The sequence below is a fragment of the Gallinula chloropus genome (assembly GCF_964237585.1).
Source record: "Gallinula chloropus genome assembly, chromosome: 16".
In the NCBI taxonomy this organism is placed as follows: domain Eukaryota; kingdom Metazoa; phylum Chordata; class Aves; order Gruiformes; family Rallidae; genus Gallinula; species Gallinula chloropus.
In genome coordinates, this window is record NC_140101.1 from 10,285,581 (window position 1) to 10,306,200 (window position 20,620).

The 20,620-nt window shown below is 55.6% G+C and overlaps 1 protein-coding gene across 1 annotated transcript in view; it reads right to left on the reverse strand.

Annotated features, from left to right (window-relative positions):
* Positions 1-19,202, reverse strand: part of JPH2 (junctophilin 2) — a 33,131-nt gene extending 13,929 nt beyond the window's left edge. The window contains exons 1-2 of the mRNA XM_084271450.1: positions 18,472-19,202; positions 11,059-11,842 (exon numbers count right to left, since the gene is read on the reverse strand). Coding sequence (XP_084127576.1) covers positions 11,059-11,842; positions 18,472-18,850 — 1,163 coding nt within the window. The 5' untranslated portion in view covers positions 18,851-19,202. The remainder of the gene's footprint in view (positions 1-11,058; positions 11,843-18,471) is intronic.
* Between the last annotated feature and the right edge of the window lie 1,418 nt (positions 19,203-20,620).

A 20,620-nucleotide genomic window follows, 5' to 3' on the forward strand; every position in this document is an offset into this window, starting at 1 on the left:
GATTGGAATTAGCAGAGAATACTGCAAACACCAGACAGGGCTGGGGTGCCCGCAGGTGCAGCGATGACCTTGGGGCTAGAAACAGGGGAAAAGCTCAGCTCGCTGCCCAAACTATTGCACGTTTGCTTGTTAAGGGAAAGACAGATCCAGCCGGAGCTGTCCGTCCTTCCTTCTCCCCATCCCACTGATTCAGCAAATACTGAGGAAGGGCTAACTGAGCACCTTGTTCTTGCCATTCTCAATATCATAAAGTGCAAAAAAGGTCATTAAGCAAATAAAACTCACCAGTCAGCTCTAGGAAGGATGATTTCTGCTAAAGTCCCTTCTCCTGGAAACTTTTTCCACTCCCAGCCAAACTCCTGCTCTAGCAGGAATCATTTTGTCCTTCTGAAGAAACTGAAGATAATTGTGTCTTGGCAGGAATGTTTGCAGCACTCAAAAGGGATAAGGGAAATGTGCACAAGTGCTTTTGCTGACTGTGACATGGTCCCCTCTGTGTTCACACTGCAAAGGGCAAGGGCACAACAGACCCATCCAACACAGACCTGTGCTGATGGTTGGACTGGATGACCTTTAAAGCTCCCTTCCAATCCAAACCATTCTATATGACCTCACCAGGACAGATGCTTTCTGGCTTCTGCAACTTCCACACTATCTTAGAACTTGTGTTACCTCTATAGCTGGAACATCCTTTTCTCCCTGCTCAGTCCCAACCTATCTCCTTTGTGCTTCTCCATGCGCACACGACCCTCATTTCCCTGTAACCAGCCCATGGGACTGAATATCCCCTTTCAGTTCATCACCAGTGCCACACGTTCAAACCCATCCCTGTGTCCCACCCCATGGGTGTCCAGCCCCAAGAGCTGGACATACCTTTTACCCTCCTTATGCTCTTTTTGCTCCCTCACTTGTGTGTACATACCCACTCAGAGATTAGACTCGGACATCCATGTGGTGCATGAGTCTTTGCTGATTACATTACGGACTCCGCACCTGCAAGGTGTGATCTAAGCTGTGAATTAAGACTAGATCAATGTGAACTGCCTCCACAAGGAAACACCTCCATACCATTGTAAAAGAAATCCAGAAAGAGAAACCAGTCTGGCCTCACAGAGCAGCTCTGCCCTCCAGCCTCCCTTCCCTTGCAGCCAGCTGACAAGATGCCCCAGGCTTTTTGCTCATGGTACCAGCACTTGCACAGAAGTGGTGGCATTATGTACACGCTCAGGCTACTTAGCTGGATAATTTGGACCTTTTCTCCTTCCTTCCACAGAAAGGGCACAAACAAGCCGTTCAGCCACGAGTAAAGCATCCTTTTCTGCGCAGTGCTTCAGGAGCACAGGCCTGGCAGAGCTCCCTGCCACCTAACGAGCTCAGCAAGCATTAGCCTTTATGATTACTTGGTGAATTTTTAAAATACCGAAATGTTATCCTCAGCTCTAAATAGCTCAGAGCCACTTGCATCTTTCACCAAGGGATACTTCCCCTCGGAACAGTTAAAGTGATATTAATCTTACAGCAGACAGATCTGCAGCTGTCTTCAATAAGACGACAACCTACACATCCCGTCCCTGCGTACGGGAGATTTGCTCAATTAATCTCCACCACCCTGATTGCCCCGTGAGCCAAGTAGGGCCGGGCTGGCAGCTAGCTGGCATGGCCAAGCCCTGCCAGCCTGCACGGGAGCCCATGGGCTGCGACAAGCTGGCGAGGCCAGCACAGACCACAGCTGCTCCCTGCTTCCCCCACGGCCCTCAGATGCCAGCCAGCAGCTGTCCAGAGACGGCTCTAAATAGAGCTGTGCAAGCCAGAGCCTGTGGGTCCAAAGGCTGCTGGCCACCGGCATGGCTCTGGGGCCACTGCACTGGCCATGGACAGGCAGGACAGGCAGCTCCTTGCCCTGCCAGAGCCCATCCTGCCAGCACAGCCAGGCTGGGAGCTGCTCATGAGAGCATCCATGGATGTATCTTTGAAGGGGAAAAAGGGGAAATCTGCAGCTGCCAACAGGACTCCCTCCTCCTGCACCTCAGTTTTCAGGTCTGGTCACTTCTGTGCTGCCCCGGGTGCAAATCAAGCAGAGGCTGGAGGAGCGAGTCCCCCAGAGCAGCACAGATTTGGGACTATGCACAAACTCCACTAGCTTATTCCAGCTTCCACCACACCATTACCAAGGCACTCAGCTAATGCTCTGGAGACCCCTGTTAAATTAGCTACCACAACAAGTTCAAAGCAGCCATGTTATCCCACCGATAAGCACATAAAATTTCTTTACAGCAGACAGGGATCTGCTGGAAAGGTCTTACAGGTCTTCCAAGACATTTGCTACGTGCCTGCTCCTGCCTCCCTGCCTGCACCTGACTAAGCAGGCAGGGGCTGCTCCCTGCCCTGCCCAGCAGAATGAATTCCCACCCCCAAGTGCAGGCTGCAGCAGTCATTGGTTTCGAGGGAGCCCAGACTGACCGAGGAGCTGTCATCCAGCCCCTCATCCAGCCCCAAGCTCTCCAAGCAGGCAGCATCCACAGTCAGCCTGTTTTACCCAATTGCCAGCTCTGCCACTGCTCAAATGGGGCAGAAAGTGTGTTTTCTCTCCAAGGTTGTTGTTTTCAATGAAAAGTTTTAGAAAGTTTTTCAGATTTCAGCAATCCAAGGCAAAAGCCTGAAGAGCCGCAGTATCTGTTTGGTTCCCTTTTTCTCTTCTCAGTCAAAAAAGGAAAGCAGGAACTTTAATATATATATATATTCTTAAGGAAATGAAAGCAGGCAGATTTCTTAAAATACTTCATTTGGTCAGAAGCCCAATTATTCATCAAAATTCAAGGCAGAAGCATATTTCTCCCAGCTGTATAGGTGTCCTGAGTAGGTATTCATGGATTTGAAGCTTGGGACAAGCAAGAGAGGGAGCTGCAAGAGCTGCCAACCGGCTGCCCCAGTGGCAGCACCCATGTCCTCCGGACCTGCACCCAAGGCTGCTGTGGGCACCCAGGCAGGTGGGAACACCAGGGCCTTCCTGGAACTCACTGAATGCTCAGCAGGCCCAAAACAACAAAATCTTTGACTCAGAAAGGGAAAGGGCTCTGGCTCAGCACCACCAGAAGGAGGGAGGGGCTCTGTATCACAGGTTTTGTATTGAAATCAGACGTTCTACTTAAATATTGTTTTAGTTTTCAGGATAAGCCTATTTCACATGCCACTGGAATGAGGATAACCTCTGAGCAAAGAATCAGATGATTCTAAAGCCCGGCTCCCTGCCAGCTGATTTCAAGCATTTGGATGGCAGTCAAAGCCCTCCTGCTGCAGGCAGCACAGATCAATTGAGCGAGAAGCTACCATTTTCCACAGTCATTTTTACAGATTAAAAATCACACTTTGTTTTTCCCTTTCTGAATTTGTAAGCTGTTGAGACAAGGATTTCCCACAAGGTCAGGACAAACAGCCCATCAATTCCACTATCCCCACCTGGCCAGCTAGCTGAGTCCTGCCATCCCGACTCCGCTCCTCCAGGGATCCCTGCAAGCCACAGCCCCACTTACTTCAACCCCCAAAAGACCTGGGAAGCCCTGGAGAAGGCAGTCTGCTGTCCAACAGATGCTTTCTCCTTGGAGCTACTAAAAGTCCGTGCTCCCTCTTACCCTAATAGGGCATGAAAGCGCCTAAGGAAATTCGTGCGAGGCGGGTGGAAAACAGATAAAGCCGTGTGCACCCTCCTCGAGTCAGAACGCATCAGCACAACGAGCACAGCAGGCCAAAAATGTGTCAGCACTGAGCAGCAGCCAGCCTGGGCTGGAGATGAGGCAGTTCTGGGAAAGGGCTGAAAGAAAGGGGTGAAGGCATCACACCATCCCTCATTTTATGGCACCAACCCCCTCCAGCTCACAAAGCCATGGTGAGACCAGGTATCTGATGCTGCCACTGGCCCCTAACCCTGGGCTCGCTGTCCATGGGACCAGGACCAGAGTGGGGCTCACCTGAACACTGCAGCCTGCTCCCTGCCCAGCTCCAGTGACAGCAGGGTTGAGCTAGGAGGAGGGGAAGTCCAAGGGCCTTTAGGGGTGGGATGAGGGTCAGAAACAGGCAACACTGCTATGGAGCTGGAGACTGGTGTTTTGGGGCAGCAAACCAACAAAACCCCAGCCCTACAAAGCCCAAATCAGCCCTGCTCAGTCCCGACCATGAGGCTCCAGGACAGGAGCTGGATGTCCATCACCTCTGAGACATGAGTAACACAAAGTCCCTGGGTGTGCAGAGGCTGGGGTGGAAGTACTCCTCCTAACTGAACCGCCCGTGGTGACAACACAACACCGCTGCACAAGGCAGCTGAGGACAGTCTTGCCCCAAAAGCTGTGAGGGAAACCCAAGCCAAAGTGGTCCTGGGCACAGTGGCATAGATGAGGCAGGCTTCCCCATGGATGCCTATCCTGGTTACTGACCTTGGTTTAAGGTGACAAGCCTGGTGGAGGAGGTCACACCTGCTCAGGAGCCGCAAGGGGAAAAGGTCTTTATTGACCTGGTTTCATGGGAAGGAGTGAGCGCTGCTGGCACTACTGCTGTGCACAAAGCAGGAGAGGCCCAGCCCCGGCTTTGGCTGGTGCAGAAATAGATGCCAGCGAGTGGGTTTCTATTAACTGAGAGTGAATGAAACAAGATTATCCTCTTTATAAACACATCAAGCTCTGTGAGAAACACCTTGGCTGAAAGAGCAGGACCGAGGAGCGTGTCCTCATCACCATGTCCTGGCACCCAGCTATGGCAGGACCTGCACGGCTGCCCTCATTTCTCCCTGCCCACGTGCACGCCGGCTCTCCCCCAGCCCTGCCTGCGGAAGCACTGAGCTGCTGGTTCCCACTGTGGGGGCTGTGGGGCAGCCAGAATACCCAGATGGCAAGGACCTGCCCTCAGCTCCTGTGCTTGCCTGCCTCCAGGTATGGCTCCACCTTGCTTGGAAGTCTGGGGGACACTTTAATGAAGCCCACTTTGCTCTGTCCCCTGCTTCGCCTGCACCCACCCATCTTTTTGGCCACCCAAGGGCTCAGGCTGCGGCACCTGCAGTGTCTGATCATACAGGTGTAGAGAAGCTGCTCCCAGCTCCCATGTCTCGGGCAGCTCCTGCTCAGAGGCAAATCACAGCCAGTATCCCACCAGGATGGGCTATGCCCTTCTCCTGCCTGCTGCTTCCTCCTCCTCACACACCCATCCATCACACAGGGCTATGCACTCCTGCAGCAAAGAGACCATGGAGCTGGGACGGCAGAGGAGGATCAGCTGCTCTCCCAAGCAGGGACTGCCTGAACCACCTCTGCTGCTCGCTCTCACAGGACTGCCACAAGCATCCTGCCTTCCGGCCTCAGACCTAAAGATCAGGGAATACCCACACCTTGGCTTGTTAAAAGCCCAAGGAAAGCAGAAAGCTAAGGATCTTTTTAAAACAAATCCTAAACCTCTTTCAGAGTGAACTCTGGGCAAGGAGGCTAAACAGACCTGAAAATCCCAGGTGCAAATGGGGATTCTCAGGAAAATCCCAGGCTTGGTCTGCCCCAAGGAAACCAAGCTGCACTGCCAGCCCCAGGATGGCCAAGGTGGCTACCAGCCCAGCTCTGGACACTGTCCGTGTCTCCCCATAGAGGTGCACTGGGAAAACATCCCTTCAGCTGCCCACCTGCCCCAGCCCTGGCATAACCCCTGGGGCGGGAGGGCAGAGCCATGCCAAATAAAGCCCCTTATCGGCGTCAGCACGCAGCCGAGCTCAGCAGCGTGGGCTGCCACGGCCTCGGCGCTCAGCTGTCGCGCTCGGGCAGCGCTGATAAAGCCCTGCTCTGCCTGCCCTTATTTAGTCAGGAGGCTCTGCTGACTCCGGCGATTTCAGGACGTCATTTGCACCACGCACCCGCGTTCCCCGAGGAGACGCTCGCTGCCGCCTGGCCACGCGGGCTGGAAACGCTGAGCGCAGGGTGACGGCGGCAGCGCTGCTGGGAATGCGCCCGGGCAGAGGAGTTGGGAAAGCGATACGGGAGCTGTCGAGCACTCTTGTTATGTGAGGGGAGAGCTAAGCCTGCCCCACAGACACGGGTACGGACAGAAAAATAACTTCAGATTGAAACCGGGGCAGGACCTCACAGCATGAACAGTGCTCGCGTGCTGCTGCTGCCGGGAAGGCGCGCTGACGTCACTTCTGAAGCCAAGTGCCCCCCGCAGCTCCACGGCACTTTAACCCAGCCCAGGCTGACTGTGGTGTGTAAACCCCCCAGTGACAGGAATTACCGCCCAGCATTTCACAACGCTTACGGATACCTACCCGAGCAGCAGTGCCACAGGACCTCTGCAGATAAAACATTAGGAGTTGGACTTGATGATCCTCACAGGTCCCTTCCAACTCAGTCTGTTCTATGATTAACAATAAAAATAAATCCAAAACGTATTCATTTTCAGTTGTAGTCACCAGGCATACAGCACCCAGCTGCGCAGAGGCTGCAGCCATTCCTGCCTCTTACACCTTGCTTTCCCACCAGTCCTGGGACATCTGGGGTGCTGTTTACAGGACATGCATCTGTCAGACGATCTCAGAGCATGGCCAGACCCGTGCCTTGCAGGACACCCAGCCAAGTCCCTCCATTGATTTTGGTCCAAGTCACTAGGAAGCACAACCCCGTGCAGAGGCAGACCACAGCAGACACTGCTGGACTGGGGATTTGCAGCATTTACACTCATTTCATTCCCCAAAAAGCACCCCAGAAGGAAATCCCCTGTGTGAGCTGCCTGCCTACTGAGTGTTTAGCTTTCAAAAAACATCAAGGGTTTCTCCTGCAGCTGGCCCTGCCCTGCTTCTTGATCTTTACTTCATTTGATTAAAATCTGCCCTGAAGAGATGAAAGCTGACCACTTCCACGCTCCTTCTCCTTGCTTTTGGTGGGACCATGCATCCCATGTGACAGGTGGGCAGCACTCCGGGTACCACTGCTCCCCAAGCACACAGGGATGCAGACCACCCTGTTCAGCACCAACCCATGCACCCATGAAACCCCAGGGCAGCCACTACATGCTTCAGGGTGGTTTTTAAATGGCTCACTCACAGCTTGGTGGTGGCTGTCCCTCCTTGTGGGGGCTGGTGGGGCACAGAGCTGCTGGCTGTCCTCAAGCCAGCTTCTCTGCTTAAGCACCAGGGAAATGACATCCTGGCTGCGATCCCAGGTATTCACTGCCCTTCCCACTCACCCCAAAGTTTTTCCAAAGGAGCCCCCAGAAAGGGTGGAGGGTGGGAAAGGGGAAGGCTGGAGGGACTCAGCAGGTGCCTTTACCTGGCACTGCGGGAACAGCTGCGTTCCAGATCTGACAGAAATCCCATGGGATCACAGCAAGAAAGTCCTGGGGCACCAGCAGTACCGGGCACCACTAATGACATCATATGGCACTTGGTAACCCCCATGGCCACCCATGGGTACCCCTGGGCAGGGGCAAAGCCATTACCACTGGCTGCCACAGAGGCTGCACTCCAATGGGACACATCTCCTGAGTGACAGCAGCCTGGGGAGGATTCAGCATAGTGTAACTTCCATCAGCTCCATCCTGTTACCTGATTCCCAGTGCTCTGGGGACAGGCTCTGGGTTCTAACCAGTTGTCTGGGGACTTTACCTGGAGTGAGGGGCCATCTGTGATCAGGACAATGTGTCCCCATGGCAAATGACTGTCACTAAAATCAAGAAAAAAGAATTAAAATAAAAATAGTAAATTGCTGTTCCCTCAGCCAGTGGCGAGGCAAAGCCAGCTCCATCCTCAGCCACTTGCACAACAGGGATGTTGCCAACCCAGGAGGATTTGGGAGGGAGCTGAGGCCGAGGCAGCGCCGCTCGGCTCGACAGGACAGGCAGCATCTGGCACTGCCCGTGGCGCTGGCTGGAAAGCCCGACAGAGCAGGCAGGAAGGGCAGGAGCTGCACATCATCTCCATCCCTCGGCTGCCCTCGCAGCAGACGAGGGCTTGCTGTGGGTGCTGAGCACTGCTCTCCCACCCGTCTCTGCAGGGTGGCTCACAGGCAGGACAGATGCCGGCACTGCCGCAGCCTCCTGCCCCCAGAGCTTGGGTGCGTGCCTGGGATTCCTGTGGTGCAGCTGGAAGGCAGCTCCCAGTGCTTGGCCTTGTTTTCCTCAGGATTTCCATCCCTAAAGAGCCTTTTATGGTGCAAAAGTGTGAAATCTGGTCTTCTCCTAATGCTCTGCCCCCAAGCAGCAGAAAGCTGGTTATGACGGCAGTTCAGCTCTGCACTGGGCTCCCCTGAGAGCCAGAAGCAAATGAAACTCAAACACCCACAGATGACAGCTCAGGTATGTGGAGACAGTCGGGTGCCTGCACGACCCGGCTGCTGCATCCTGCTAATTAGTTCCTAGCAATAATCTTACATGTCACACCTTCCCCCAAAAAGGGTTTGTGTAACCTCAAAGCAATTTCTTTGACACACTGCCATCCGAGGAGCAGGCTAAGTGCTCCATCTCCAAGGCTCCACCTCTCGGTTACGAGCTAGGGCAATGCCAGTGACAGCACAGCCCTTTTATAAACGGTAATCATTGATTTTTCACAATCTGTCTGGAATTACTCTCTGTCCTGGGTGTGGAAACTGAGGCAAGGTTCAAGGCCAAAGAGAAAGTCAGTGGCAGAGCTGGGATTTAACCTAAGAACTCTCTCGAGGCAAAGTTGTCTCTGCTCTCAGCTGCGAAACTGCGCTGAAGGGAAGAGGAAGGAGGGCATGAGGCATTTGCAGAAGGCAGCGGGTAGAGAGCAGCTCTGCTCAGAGCAACACATGCCAGGAATAACGGAAGAACACTGGTGGAAACGGCGAGTTACAGTTTATAGGATGGAGGAGCCCAAACCCTCCTCCTCACAGCAGGTCCGGCTCTGCCGCAGGGATGGGGAAAGCGATGTCCGCTTCCCCTGCCGCAACGCTCAGACCCGGCCTGCGATGGGAGGACTCCCCGGAGGAAACCAGCTTTAACATCTTATTTCCTCCAGCGCCGAGGTTTCCTTAATAGGAAATTCTTCCCCATCCGCGCTGGGGGCGGGAGTGGGGGGGGTGTGCAGGCCCCGGGCAGGGCGGCGAGCGCATTCCAGCCCCTGATGGAAAACACTGCAGAGCCGCTTTTGATCCCAAGTGTAAATAGTGTATAATAAAGAGAGGCTTGTGTAAACCCGCCAGGCTCTCGGGGCGCAGCTTTCACAGCTCCAGCCTCCTTATTTACGAGCACCCAGCGCCGCGGCCACACGCTTCTCCCCAGCACGGCGAGGCCGGTGTCAGGCCCAGCCTGCGCTGCCGGGACGCTCCGGTGGGCCCCACGCCGTCCCAGCCTGTTATTTTTATCCTGGCTGGCCCTGCACAGCCCTTCACTTGCAGTGCCATTGGGTTTTCTCTGCCGGTCCCTGAGGCAACCAGGTTTTGCTAAAAATCCAGCCGCACTCCCGCCCAAAAAACTTTGGAGAGCAGAGCTGGGGTTTCTTGGGAGGGAGGGATGGATGGGGTTTGGGAACAGGTGCCCTCCCTGCTGCTGTTATTTCCCATCTCTGCTTGGTAATGAAGGAGCTTTGAACATTAAACCACACTAGAAAGGAGCGAGGCAGGAGAGCCCTGGAGTAGGGTCCAGCCACTGCCCAGCAGCTCAGCAAAGCCTGCGCAGGGCAGGGAGAGGCAAGGTGAAACCTTGAGGTCTTTCATAACCATGGTTCTCCAAGGGAGAGGAGCAAAGGCTCCAACCCTGCCTGACCATCTCCAGTCTCTGCCAGGCTGGCTCTGAGACTGGCAGAGATGCTGTGGCAGGAGGGGTGTGCTGCTGGCACAGCCCAGACACAGGCAGGGATGTGAGCAGAAGGAGGTTTTCCCCTGTCCTTCCCAGGCAGAGCCCAGACCCCCTCTTATCTCCTCCCTCCTCCATCCCAGGAGGGACAACAGAGCACTTGGTGTTCGGCTGATTTCTAACGCAGTTAATCCTGAGCAGAGCCCGCTGGCCTGTCCCAGTGACCAGGCAGTGCAAGGACAATGCAGAGCCCACATGTGCTGCTGCAAGGGACCTCAGTGCAGCAAGAGATTGCCACATGCTCTGGGCAGCCCCTGGCACAGCCCTCCCCTTGCACACCCCTGCTGCACACATCCCTGGGCACGCTGCTGCTCACTCGCTGCCCCCTTCTCACCCCTGGGGTCTGGTCAGGGCAAACTGGCGGGACAGGAGGAGACAAACCTGACTGACCCCTCCCCAGTTCTTCCTCTCCTGGCACCCCAGAGCATCGCAGGCTGCGGGATGTGGCTGTGTGCTGCAGGATCAGGGATGTGGCTGTGTGCTGTAGGATCAGGCTCAGCCAGCCACCATGGACTCAGCCATCTGTCCTGGCTCTGGCCACCACTTCCCTCATGGCAGAAATGCTTGCTCAAAAACTAGCTGAGGGCACCTGGGGGAGACAGGGCTCCCCATGGCAGCCTTATCCTTGGTTGAGTACCCACCACAGGTCCTTCCTCCTGGTTCACAGTGTCCCCACACAGCATTGCTTGTTTCAGAGAGCCTGCTACACCAAGCTGCTAAAATTAAGCGACCACCCTAATGCATCTCATAAACTCCCCACAGAGATTGGGACCTCCGGGGTCAAGCCATAGTCTGCTGCAGACCCAAGTCACCTAGAACATGTCACAAGTCTGTCGGGTTTACCACAGCCAAACACACAGCAGCTCCAGCAGCCTGGCACAGCACAGTGCTGCTCCCCATCCCACTGGCTCATGCTCCCTATCCTGCTGAGCACTGGGGCTGGCACCAGTGCCTGCTGTCCAGCAGTGCTCCCCAGACCAGGGCTGCAGGGATATAGGAGAAGGGGAGAGAAACAGGACATGTCCTGAACACCCTGGAGCTGCACAAGAGCTCAGCTCTGCTCCTCCAGCACCAAGTCCAAAGAATTAAATAGGAATTGTGAGAAGCCACATCTGACTGCACTGGTGGTGCACAGCAAGGAGACACACAGCAAGGCTCCAGAGGGACACGTGGGATGGGGACCACCACCACCACAGGGACCCATACGTTGGAGACCAAAGCACCTACCTGGATGCCGCAATCTCTGACTTCTGCCGGGCAATGGCTGCAGCCCTCTGAGCCCCCTCAACGCTCCTGTCCACCTTCTGCCGGATCTTGGCGCTCTTGAGTGGTATCACACGCTTCTTCATGCCCTTGATGAGGACGTTGTGACGGTACTTGCCCTCTTCCTTCTTGCCATCGGGCAGCGTGGTGCAGCCGTAGCCGTGCCGCAGGTTGTCCAGCCATTCCCCCTCGTACTTCAGCCCGCTGGAGCGCTCGCTGACGCCGAAGCCGGCGCGCTTGTCGTTCTTCCACTCGCCCATGTAGGTCTCCGTGGTGGTGGCATCAATATCGGACTCAAAGGGGGGGTACTCCTCACCCTCAGCACCCTCACCCAGGCTGACAGTGGAGGTGGCATCACTAGCAGCTGAGCTGATCCCACTCTCGCTCTTGAGGAAACTGACACGGCTCTTCTGGCTGGCCAGGGATGACTTGGACTCGGACTTCTTCAGCTTCCCCAGCAAGGAGCCCCTGCGGAAGAGCCCCCCCTTCTTGGGCTTGCCGGCCTCCACGTCCGCATAGAGGCTGAGGGCGAAGCCCCCGCGGGTGATGGTGGGCGAGAGGGCCAGGTTCTCGGGGTTGGCAGCAGGGGAGTCCTGCTGGGGCAGGGTGCCGTTGCTGTGCTCGCTCCGCAGGGAGGAGAGGGAGGTGCGCAGCGGGGAGCGGACCACAGAGGCCATGCCGTAGGGCACGCTCTGCCGCACGCCGTAGCCGTGCCGCATGCCGTTGGTGAACTGGCCCTGGTAGGTGCCTGCAGGAGAGAAGAGGGATGGTGTGAAAAGGCAGCTCATTCCTGGGTGAGCCAGCAAATGAAGGCAGGCTGGGGGGGTAGCGCTGCCCTGGGGCAGACATACCCACCTTCCCTCAAAGAGAGGAGACCCGACCCAGCTCGTGCTCTCCCACGTGCAGCGTAGCGGTGCCGAGGGAGCAGAGGACACAAGCCCGAGAGAGGCTGTGGCCATGGGAAGGGGCTGGGGCACCAGGGGACTCAGGCGCAAACCCAAAGCCACTTACCAGACGTGGTTTGGATTTGCATCTGGAGGCAGCCCCACGGTGCCAGGGTTTGTGCCGTGCAGGGGTCCGTAGCCCCCACAGACATGCAAGCTGCAGTGGCACAGCTCTCTTTGGCTCAGTGACAGTCCCTTACAGCCCATTCTGCAGTTCATCACTCACGGGCTGCCAGGACTGGCTCTCGACCCCCGTGATAGGTGCCTGGCTGCAGCCCAGCCTGCCCTCATGCCTCCTTCCACCCTGATATACAGCTTGTCCGTGGTCCCAAGACCAGGGTTTGTGCCACACTGCACAAAGTAAGAGATGGGCAAGAAAGGGAGAAGAGGAGCAGAGCACATCTCCAGCTCTGCCCCAAACAACACTGCCCCTCCCACACTCCTCCAGACCCAGCTTGAGAGGACACACAGAGTAGAATGATGGGGGGACACAGGGAGGATCCCCCCATCATATCCATAGCTCCAGGACACAAGACCCCGCTAAGTGACAGCAGAACCTTGGCAGCGACAACCTTGTAGGACTGGGAAAAGCTCATCGCTCCACTCCAGGCCCCTTCCAGAGCTGCACTTTGCAGGCTCCAGAACTGGAGTGAACTGGAGACCACCACTCTGACTTTTCTCACCAGGATGTCAAGAGACTTAACTCAGTAGCAGCAAAGTGCCCTGCAAGAGCTTCCAGAGTGGCAGGAGCCATGCCTGTGGCACATGCACTCCCATGCCAGCACAGTGGCCCCGCAGAGCATCCCCACTGAGCCCTGTCAGCACCAGGATGGGTTGGGACGAGCTGTTTCTGCATGCTGGTGGCCTCCCAGCCTGGCTCTCCTCACTCTGTAGATGCAGTTGCCTCAGGAACCAACCCAAGGAGCAGCAATATTCAGGTCCACTCCATCAGCGGGCAGCAGACCCCCATCCCAGGGAACGGGCAGAAGGTGCTGGGAGAACACCAACACCCTTGGAAAGGCCACCCCACTCCTTTACTCTCCCAGGATCTGCTCCATGTGAGCAAAGGGCCAGCCCTGCCAGAGGCATTTTGACAGGCATCTGTCCTAAAGGTGGCTTTCATTAAGCATTGACCTACCAGAAGACACCAAATTTTGGGGGAGCAAGCACTCCCAGAGTCCCAGGAAGGCTCAGCAGGGATGGGCTGAGGCAGAAGGGGGTGACCTAGCTTCAAGGCATTCATCTACCCCTCAGACCCGTTACTCAGACCAGGGATGACCCTGCTCCCCAGGGAGCAAATCCAGCTCCTTCTTTGGTGATTGTGGGAGTGCATATTTTACGGTCTCCCAAACCACTTCTGCAGCATAATCTCTCCTCCCAAGCTTCAGGTTTCACTGAAATCCTCTTTGGACCTGCCTGAGGGGTGTTAACTTACAGGGCTGGAAAGACAAGAAGTGCCCGAGCAGCAGCTGCTGCCCCAGTGTGAGCCGCCCCCCGCCAGCCCTTGCCCACTGGCAGAGCAGGAGAGGGAGCCAAGGACCATTGTTGGAGATGCCCAGGCATCTGGGCATGTTCCTCACCCTGCTCCCCATCCCCTCTCTGTAAAACCTTGATGAGTTCTTCTACCACAAAATGACATTATGGAGACCCCCGTAGTGCCCCCACATCTCCATCCCCACTTGCCCAGTCAGCGAGCCAGGCTGACACACGATCAGGGTGACATTGGAGACCTCCTCCTAGGACAAGACAACCTCTCACATAGCAGGCTGCAGCCCATACTGCTGCTGTGTTAACCCCCTGGAAAGGTCTCGCAGGTTTAGGGGACTCAGCTGCTCCTGGAGGGTCAGTCAGAGCAGACGCTGCCCTCCAGCAAGTCCTGTCCCCTCCTCCCTGAGCAGCACTGGGGCCAGCTGGATGGGAAGAGCCGTGTGGCACAGTCTTCAGGAGCAGAGACGGGGGTGCCACTTCTCAGGGGTACACGTGCCGCCCTCAACACGAGGCTGCACACCAGCTCTTCAGCCCGGGCTCAGCTGCCTGGTTTCAGCCCCTACAGCACAAGCAACATCGTCCCTCAGCGCCTGGTGTGACCGAATGCCAACCCTGCACCATGCTGCCCAGCCAAGGCAGGGCAAGCAGTCACTGCCACGTCCTGCCACGCTGCAGCCCAGCGCCCAGCTGAGCCTGCTTGCCAGGGCAGAGCCATAGACCACCCCTGGAGTGGAGCCAGAGTGGCTGGAGATGCCAGCGGCCATGCATCAGGGCACAGAAGGTTTGAACCATCCACCCCATCAGGGTGAGATTACTGGGGGACAGGACCCTGATAATCCTTTATTGCCAGTGTTTTTTCATGCTTCAATGATGAAAAATGCTGTTTCCTCTGCAAACCCCTGCTCATCCACTCCCAAAATAAGGACGCTCCCCATCTGCCTGTCTTCAAAAGATGGGAAGAACTAAATTGTGGGATTGATGAAAACTGTATCCTGGTAGCCTTCTCCTCTAAAGACACCAGCTCCCCACAGATGGGCTGGTAGCACCCCCATTTCTTCCTGCCAGCAGCTGGCAGCAGGATGTGATGATGCCCAATGGCATCAGAGGCGATGGCTTCAGCTCCTGGTGCACATCCTGCTCGGCTGTGAGCGCCCGCTGTCAGCAGCATCACACCCCCCCCTTCCCAGCCTGCCCGTAAGCTCCAGTATAATTAGCAGTGAATGTAAATAATACAAACAGCCAGGTAAATAATGCAAACAACTCAAATTGTAGCACTGCCCTACAATCCTCTGCTGTTACACAGATACTGTGATGACAGACGTGTTAGGAGAACTCAGTGTAAAAGGCCAGGGACGTTAAGTCGGTGCACAGCACCGTGTGTGAGACAGGCCAGAGAAAACCTAGTGCTGCTTTTTGGTGCCAACAGGATTATCTGGCAGTTTCTGTTGGAAAAGGAAGGCAGAAAAAAACCCAGGAGGGGGCAAAAAATAATTCACAGGGCAAATTCAGACACACGGGATCTTTGCTGGTCTTTTCCAACCTTGTGATTCTGTGACACAAGCCAGCACCATCTCGGCTCACCCAGAGCCCGTTCCTGCTTCCCTGGCCACAGTCCCACAGGTGCTGCTCCCCCTGCCCAGCCCAGGCCCCTTCCCACCTCGCTCCCCGTGCCCCAGGCACCCAAAGGGCTGACTCAGATCCCATCACCCCACTTTGTCTCTCCTACTAACACACACTTCTGCATTTCTTTTCCCCTGCCTCTGCGGTCTCATGATCACTGAACGCTCTAACAGTTTCCACACGCTATTGATTGACACCACTGGTTTCTCTTAGAGCCCCAGGGACCAAACTGCAGCGTCAGTGAGAAGCTGGGTTTAGGCTGCTTCCATTGCAGGTGAGTTTCCCCACTCCCACGTAGATTTACGTAAGCGGTTATGTGTACAGCAAAGCCTGGTCTTGGGTCCAGAGCCTGCACACTGTGTGACTCTGCATCTACACTGAGATGTGACTGGGTGACACACTCAAGAGAAGCATAAAAGTATCCAAAAAATGAACCCTTCCTTACAGCAGAGACAAATCTTACAGGTGAAAGCCAAATAACTCAGTGTTTACTCATAGCTTAGGTTGCAAAATGACGAGTTGCTTCATGTTGTGCCTTCCACAGCCCCCCAGTCACTGCCAACTTCAGCGAGTGCATCCCGCTGCTGCAAAGGCTCTGAGCTACGCAGCCACATACACACACACCTCAGTTCAGCTTGGACACCCAAGGAAAAACATCTCAGTGTCACTTGCTGGCCGCACCAGGAGCTCCGAACCCCTTGTCTGCCTTCAATCCCCATTACAAAAAGCTCTTTAAGCCATTGGTCTCCCGTAGTTTTCACAAAAATGGGCACTCAAGGGCAGAGGGAAGAAGCAAAAACCCCACACAGTGCCCATGACGAACCTCACCATGAGTCCACTTCTCAGACACCAAAAATCCACCCATGATTTCCAAAAGCTGTGCTGCACATTTGGGCTTTAGTTAGCCACCAACCTCAGCCAGCCACAAGATAAAATACATTTATAGGGTTTTTTGTGATTTTTAAGTGCATTTTAAAGGAGTTTTGGATTGGGTTTTGGTTGGGTTTTTGTGTGTGTGTGTGTGTGTGTGTATATCTAAAAAGTTAATTTGAATTCTATTTTTAACCATTAGAATCAGCTACATCCCCTGAAACCTGCATGCAGCCCAGATATGACAAAAGCTTCTAGGGACCTGGCAAGAGGCACATGTTCCCAGGGCCCTCTTCCTCCTGTGGCTGGCTTCCAGGGGGCTTGGGAATCACGTCCCCTACTCGAGACATGGCAGATTCCCAAGGCCTTTCCAGATGTTTATCTTGGCAACCTCAAAATCAAATTATCATCAGGTGTAATTAACAGCCTGGCCACATCAGGATCTTGCAGATAGTTACTGGGCATGGGTGAGGAGTCAGAACAGGAGTGGATCCTACACGTGAGATCATTCCACCCTGTCCTCCACACACGATGCTGGCCGGTGATGCCCACCTTGTCTTTGGATGCAGCTCTCTGTGTGTTCCCACACCATGGGAAAAGCTGATGTGTTGAAGGGACAGCTTCGCCCAGCCAGGACACGATCGCCCAGCGCAAGGAGCAGCTGGAGAGTACATGGCACAGCCCTCGTGAGCTGGGGCTCGAGGGGGGCTCGGCTCAGCGCTGCCCAGGGTGGCTTTGGCAGGGCACATCTTCAGAGCAGGGCTGAAGTGCCAACCCTGGGCATCACACAGACAGCACGTTCTTGGGCGTGAGACAACGCCCTGGGGAGCACTGTGCTGACCAAAGCAGCGGCTTCTATATCCTTACAGGAGAACAGCTTGACTCGTTCTGTCCCAAGTTTCAGTCCATGATCTAATCAAATTCAAGCTCCTACATGAAGCTTGGCCTCTCAAAATTCTCCTCTACAACGTTAACTGGAAATCCAGCCACCCTGCACCCTTAGAAGGTGATTCATTTTGAGAAGCAGCCATGCAAACGCACAAGAGACCTTGACATCTCCAGAAGGGAAGTCCCAACAGCAGCCAGCACTGACAGGTACCTGCTGGGTGCTTGTTACTCATCAGAACACACCTTACACATAACCTATGCATGAAGTTTGTGCTGTGCACAAGCGCACACGTACACGTTAGCCTGGATTCACGCTGCCGCGGCGCAGCTGGCACAGCTCAGCATGTAACTGTTCCATGGGGCCAGGGAGCTGGGGAGAGAACATTTAAGGAGCTGGAGGGACACATTGGTTTGTGTCTGTACCTACAACCTCCAAGGGCACAAAGGAAATGAGTCAACCTCAAGACTGTATTCCCAGGCTTCAAGCTAGCCAGGGACCGAGCGAACTCGTGGAGAAGTTACGTAAAGCACAGCCCTGCCAGCCCGGCGTGAATCAGTCTGTTTTGCTCATCTCCATTCGCCCCATGTTTTTCATTCTGAAGATTTGTACCATTATCATTATTTTTTCTTCAGAAAGTAACTCTATTGCCTGTCCTAGATAAATATAGATGCAATTCTGATCCATATTTTGAAGGCTATTTCTTTCCAATCACCCTCTCTATTTAGCTATCCTAACTATGGCAGCCTGGAACATCACAGCACTGAAGAGCTACAGAATGACTTGCAGAGAGATTCTTGCAATGTTTCTAACCCCAAGAACACCATTAGACCGAGCGTTTACAGAGCACAACAAACATCTAACTACGTGGTGCATTCATGTACTAGCAGGAGTTGAGAGCTTCCAAGTAATCAAAGGGATTTATTTTAGGGAAAGACGCATGACTACGTATTCCAAACAGCTTAGATGAGCTCAACCAAAACGGTTCAGCAAAGCAGACATCCCGGCAGCGTGTCAGAGACACACGAGCAGTGTTCAATGCATAGGCACAGCTTATATCTGAGGTGAAAGCATTCACAGCTCACTGCCTGGCGAGCGCGTGAGCGGCTCGCTGCGGTCACGCACCGGTGGGGAGTCTCTGGTTTGGTTCAGTGAACTGCAATAACCAGTCCCTGGGGAACCGGGAGTCACAGACTACACAAATCGCCTCTGCTGGTGTTAACTATTGATAGGGACACTCAAGAGGAGCTCCCGAGGGAGGGACAGCAGGGGGGACAACGCTCCTGCTGCTCCTCCCTCGTGTCTGCAGATGGCGAGCTGCACACGCTGCACCCGACAGCCGGGAGCGGGATGCACGCGTGCGTTTATGAGGTGGTTGAACCCCAAGCCCTGTGTCTTGACTGAAGCAGCCCAATGGCTTGCTGCAGACCACTGTGCCTGTCAGGAGTTCACTACTGGGGACAGGATCAGGTCACCCACCGTAGGTGAGGACAACGCGCAGCCTCTGCTGTTGCCGGCTGGGTATCGTGCTGTCCATCCCCCTCCCAGCCCCTCTGGAGCCACCCTTACCTCCGTCAGCGTAGGTCTCGGTGCCATAGCCATCCTGCAGGCCGTTATTCCAGGTACCTTCGTACTTGGCTCCACTGCTCATGCTCTGCCTCGCGCCATACCGTCCCTTGAAGCCATGGGTCCACTCGCCTCTGTAAACCCACCGTCCTTTGGTCTCGATTCCTAAGCCGTGCCTCTTTCCTTGGGACCAGTAGCCTTCGTAGGTGTTACCGCTGGGCCACGTGTATATGCCCACCACTTCAAAGCCGTAGTTCCAGGAGCCCGAGTACTCGCCCTGGCCCTTGGGGCCGGTGCAGATGCCGTGCCCGTGGGCTTTGCCCCCTTCCCAGCCCCCGCAATAGGCGCCTCCATCATCGAAATCAAACCTGCCGCCGCTCATAGTTCTCCCCCCCCCGGTGCCCCCTCAGCCGGGCAGCTCTCCCAGGGGCAGAGCTCCGGGGCGCGGGGGCGGCTGCCGCATCCCCGAATGAGCCGGGCCGGGCGCCGGGAGCGGCCGAGGGGCCGAGGCGCGGGAGGAAGGAGCAATTGGAGGGAGGGGAGAGGGGCGGGCCGGGCCCGAACCCCCCCCCTCCCAGGCAGGGTCAGCCGAGCCGCACCGCTACCTGCCCCGCCGCCGCGGGCATGGAGCCGCGCCCGGGGAGCCGAGCTGAGCCCCGCGGCGAGGACGGGGGTCCCGAGCCGGCCGCTCTCCCCAGCCGCCGCTGCCCGTCCCGTCCCGTCCCGCCGCCCCGCTCCGCTCTCCTCCCCCGCCGGGAAAAAGGTCAGCGCTGCCCTAACAAGGCCATCGGATCCCAGGAGCTGCTCCCAAAAATAACCCCCCCGGAGCCCGGCCTCCGCCTCGGGGCCCTTTTATGAAGGAGGGAAGAGCCACAACCCCCCCGTCCCCCGCCCCGGGCAGGGATCCAGGCGGAGAAGAGGCTGGGAAAGTAGATGTCTGCTTAAAATAGACCCTGGGAAGGGGGCGCGTCGCTCCCTCCACGCCGCCCGCCCGGGAGCACCGGCAGCCGCCCCGGGAGAGGAGGGAGGGAGCGGCCGGGCCGGGCCGGGCACCACTCCGCCCGAGCCCCCGGGAGCGATGGCCGGGAAGGGAGCACGCTGCGGGGCTGCTCGCACCGCCTTTGAGCGGGCAGAGTTAGAGCAGGGAGCGTGACAGCGTACGTCCTACTCACCTACGGCAGCCCAGCTCCCCTCCCTGCCCGGTGAACTTCCAGAGCTGCTCTAAGGCAGGATCCAGAGTCATCCCCCCACCTCCCACACGACACCCAACTCGCCACCCCCCCACCCCCCTCTGTTTAACGACTGGCAGCATAATTTACTATGCGTTTGGAAAAGGAAGGTGAGACCCTGCCCTTGGGCCAGGAGGAGACATGGGGAGTAGCAACTGCCCATCTTGCTTGTAATGAGCCTGGTCATCAAATAGGGATGGCAGAGAGACCAAGGAATGAAGCACCAGGTATCAGGTGAATCCATGCCCTCCCTTCTTCCAGCTGCATCCATCCCATCTCCTAAAGACATTGTCACACCAGAACCTTGCCCTCACTGACCATGAGCTGCCGTGAGGTGAGACTGTGGCATCAGCAGGCTGTGCTCTGCCCTGGAATGAGCTCCTAGGACCCACTGCAAGCTCATGGGCAAAGCTGCCCCAGACAACAGCTGAGTGTCAGGCTCATGTACACAATTTCCAACTTGGACAGCCTCCCCATCAGTGTTTCTACACAGAGGCACAGAAAAAGCCCTATGGTCTCTAACTGCAAGAAGAGCTGGGCACGTACACACAGCACAAACTCCAAAGTACCTGCAGGCACAGGTGAGAAGGACCAACTGCCCACTATAAAAGCAGTTACAAAAGGCCACAGGAAGGAATGGGCACTTCAGAAGGACCTCTGACATGACTGAGAAGTGCTGCTAGGCAGAGCCAGCCACTAATGTGCTTTTTTAAGTCAGATTTTTAAACTGGATTTTTTTAAGCTAAGCTTTTAGACTACTCAGTCATGTTCTCAAGGTTCTCTCTGCACAGTTAAGGGTTGGAAATTCCTATTTTCTCAAAGCAAAACCAGAGGGGTTTGGTTTGTGGTTTCTGGGTAGACCAAAACATCCTAAAACACCCTGTAGTAACAGAAGGGGAAATGTTAAAGCAGCAAGTTGCAGC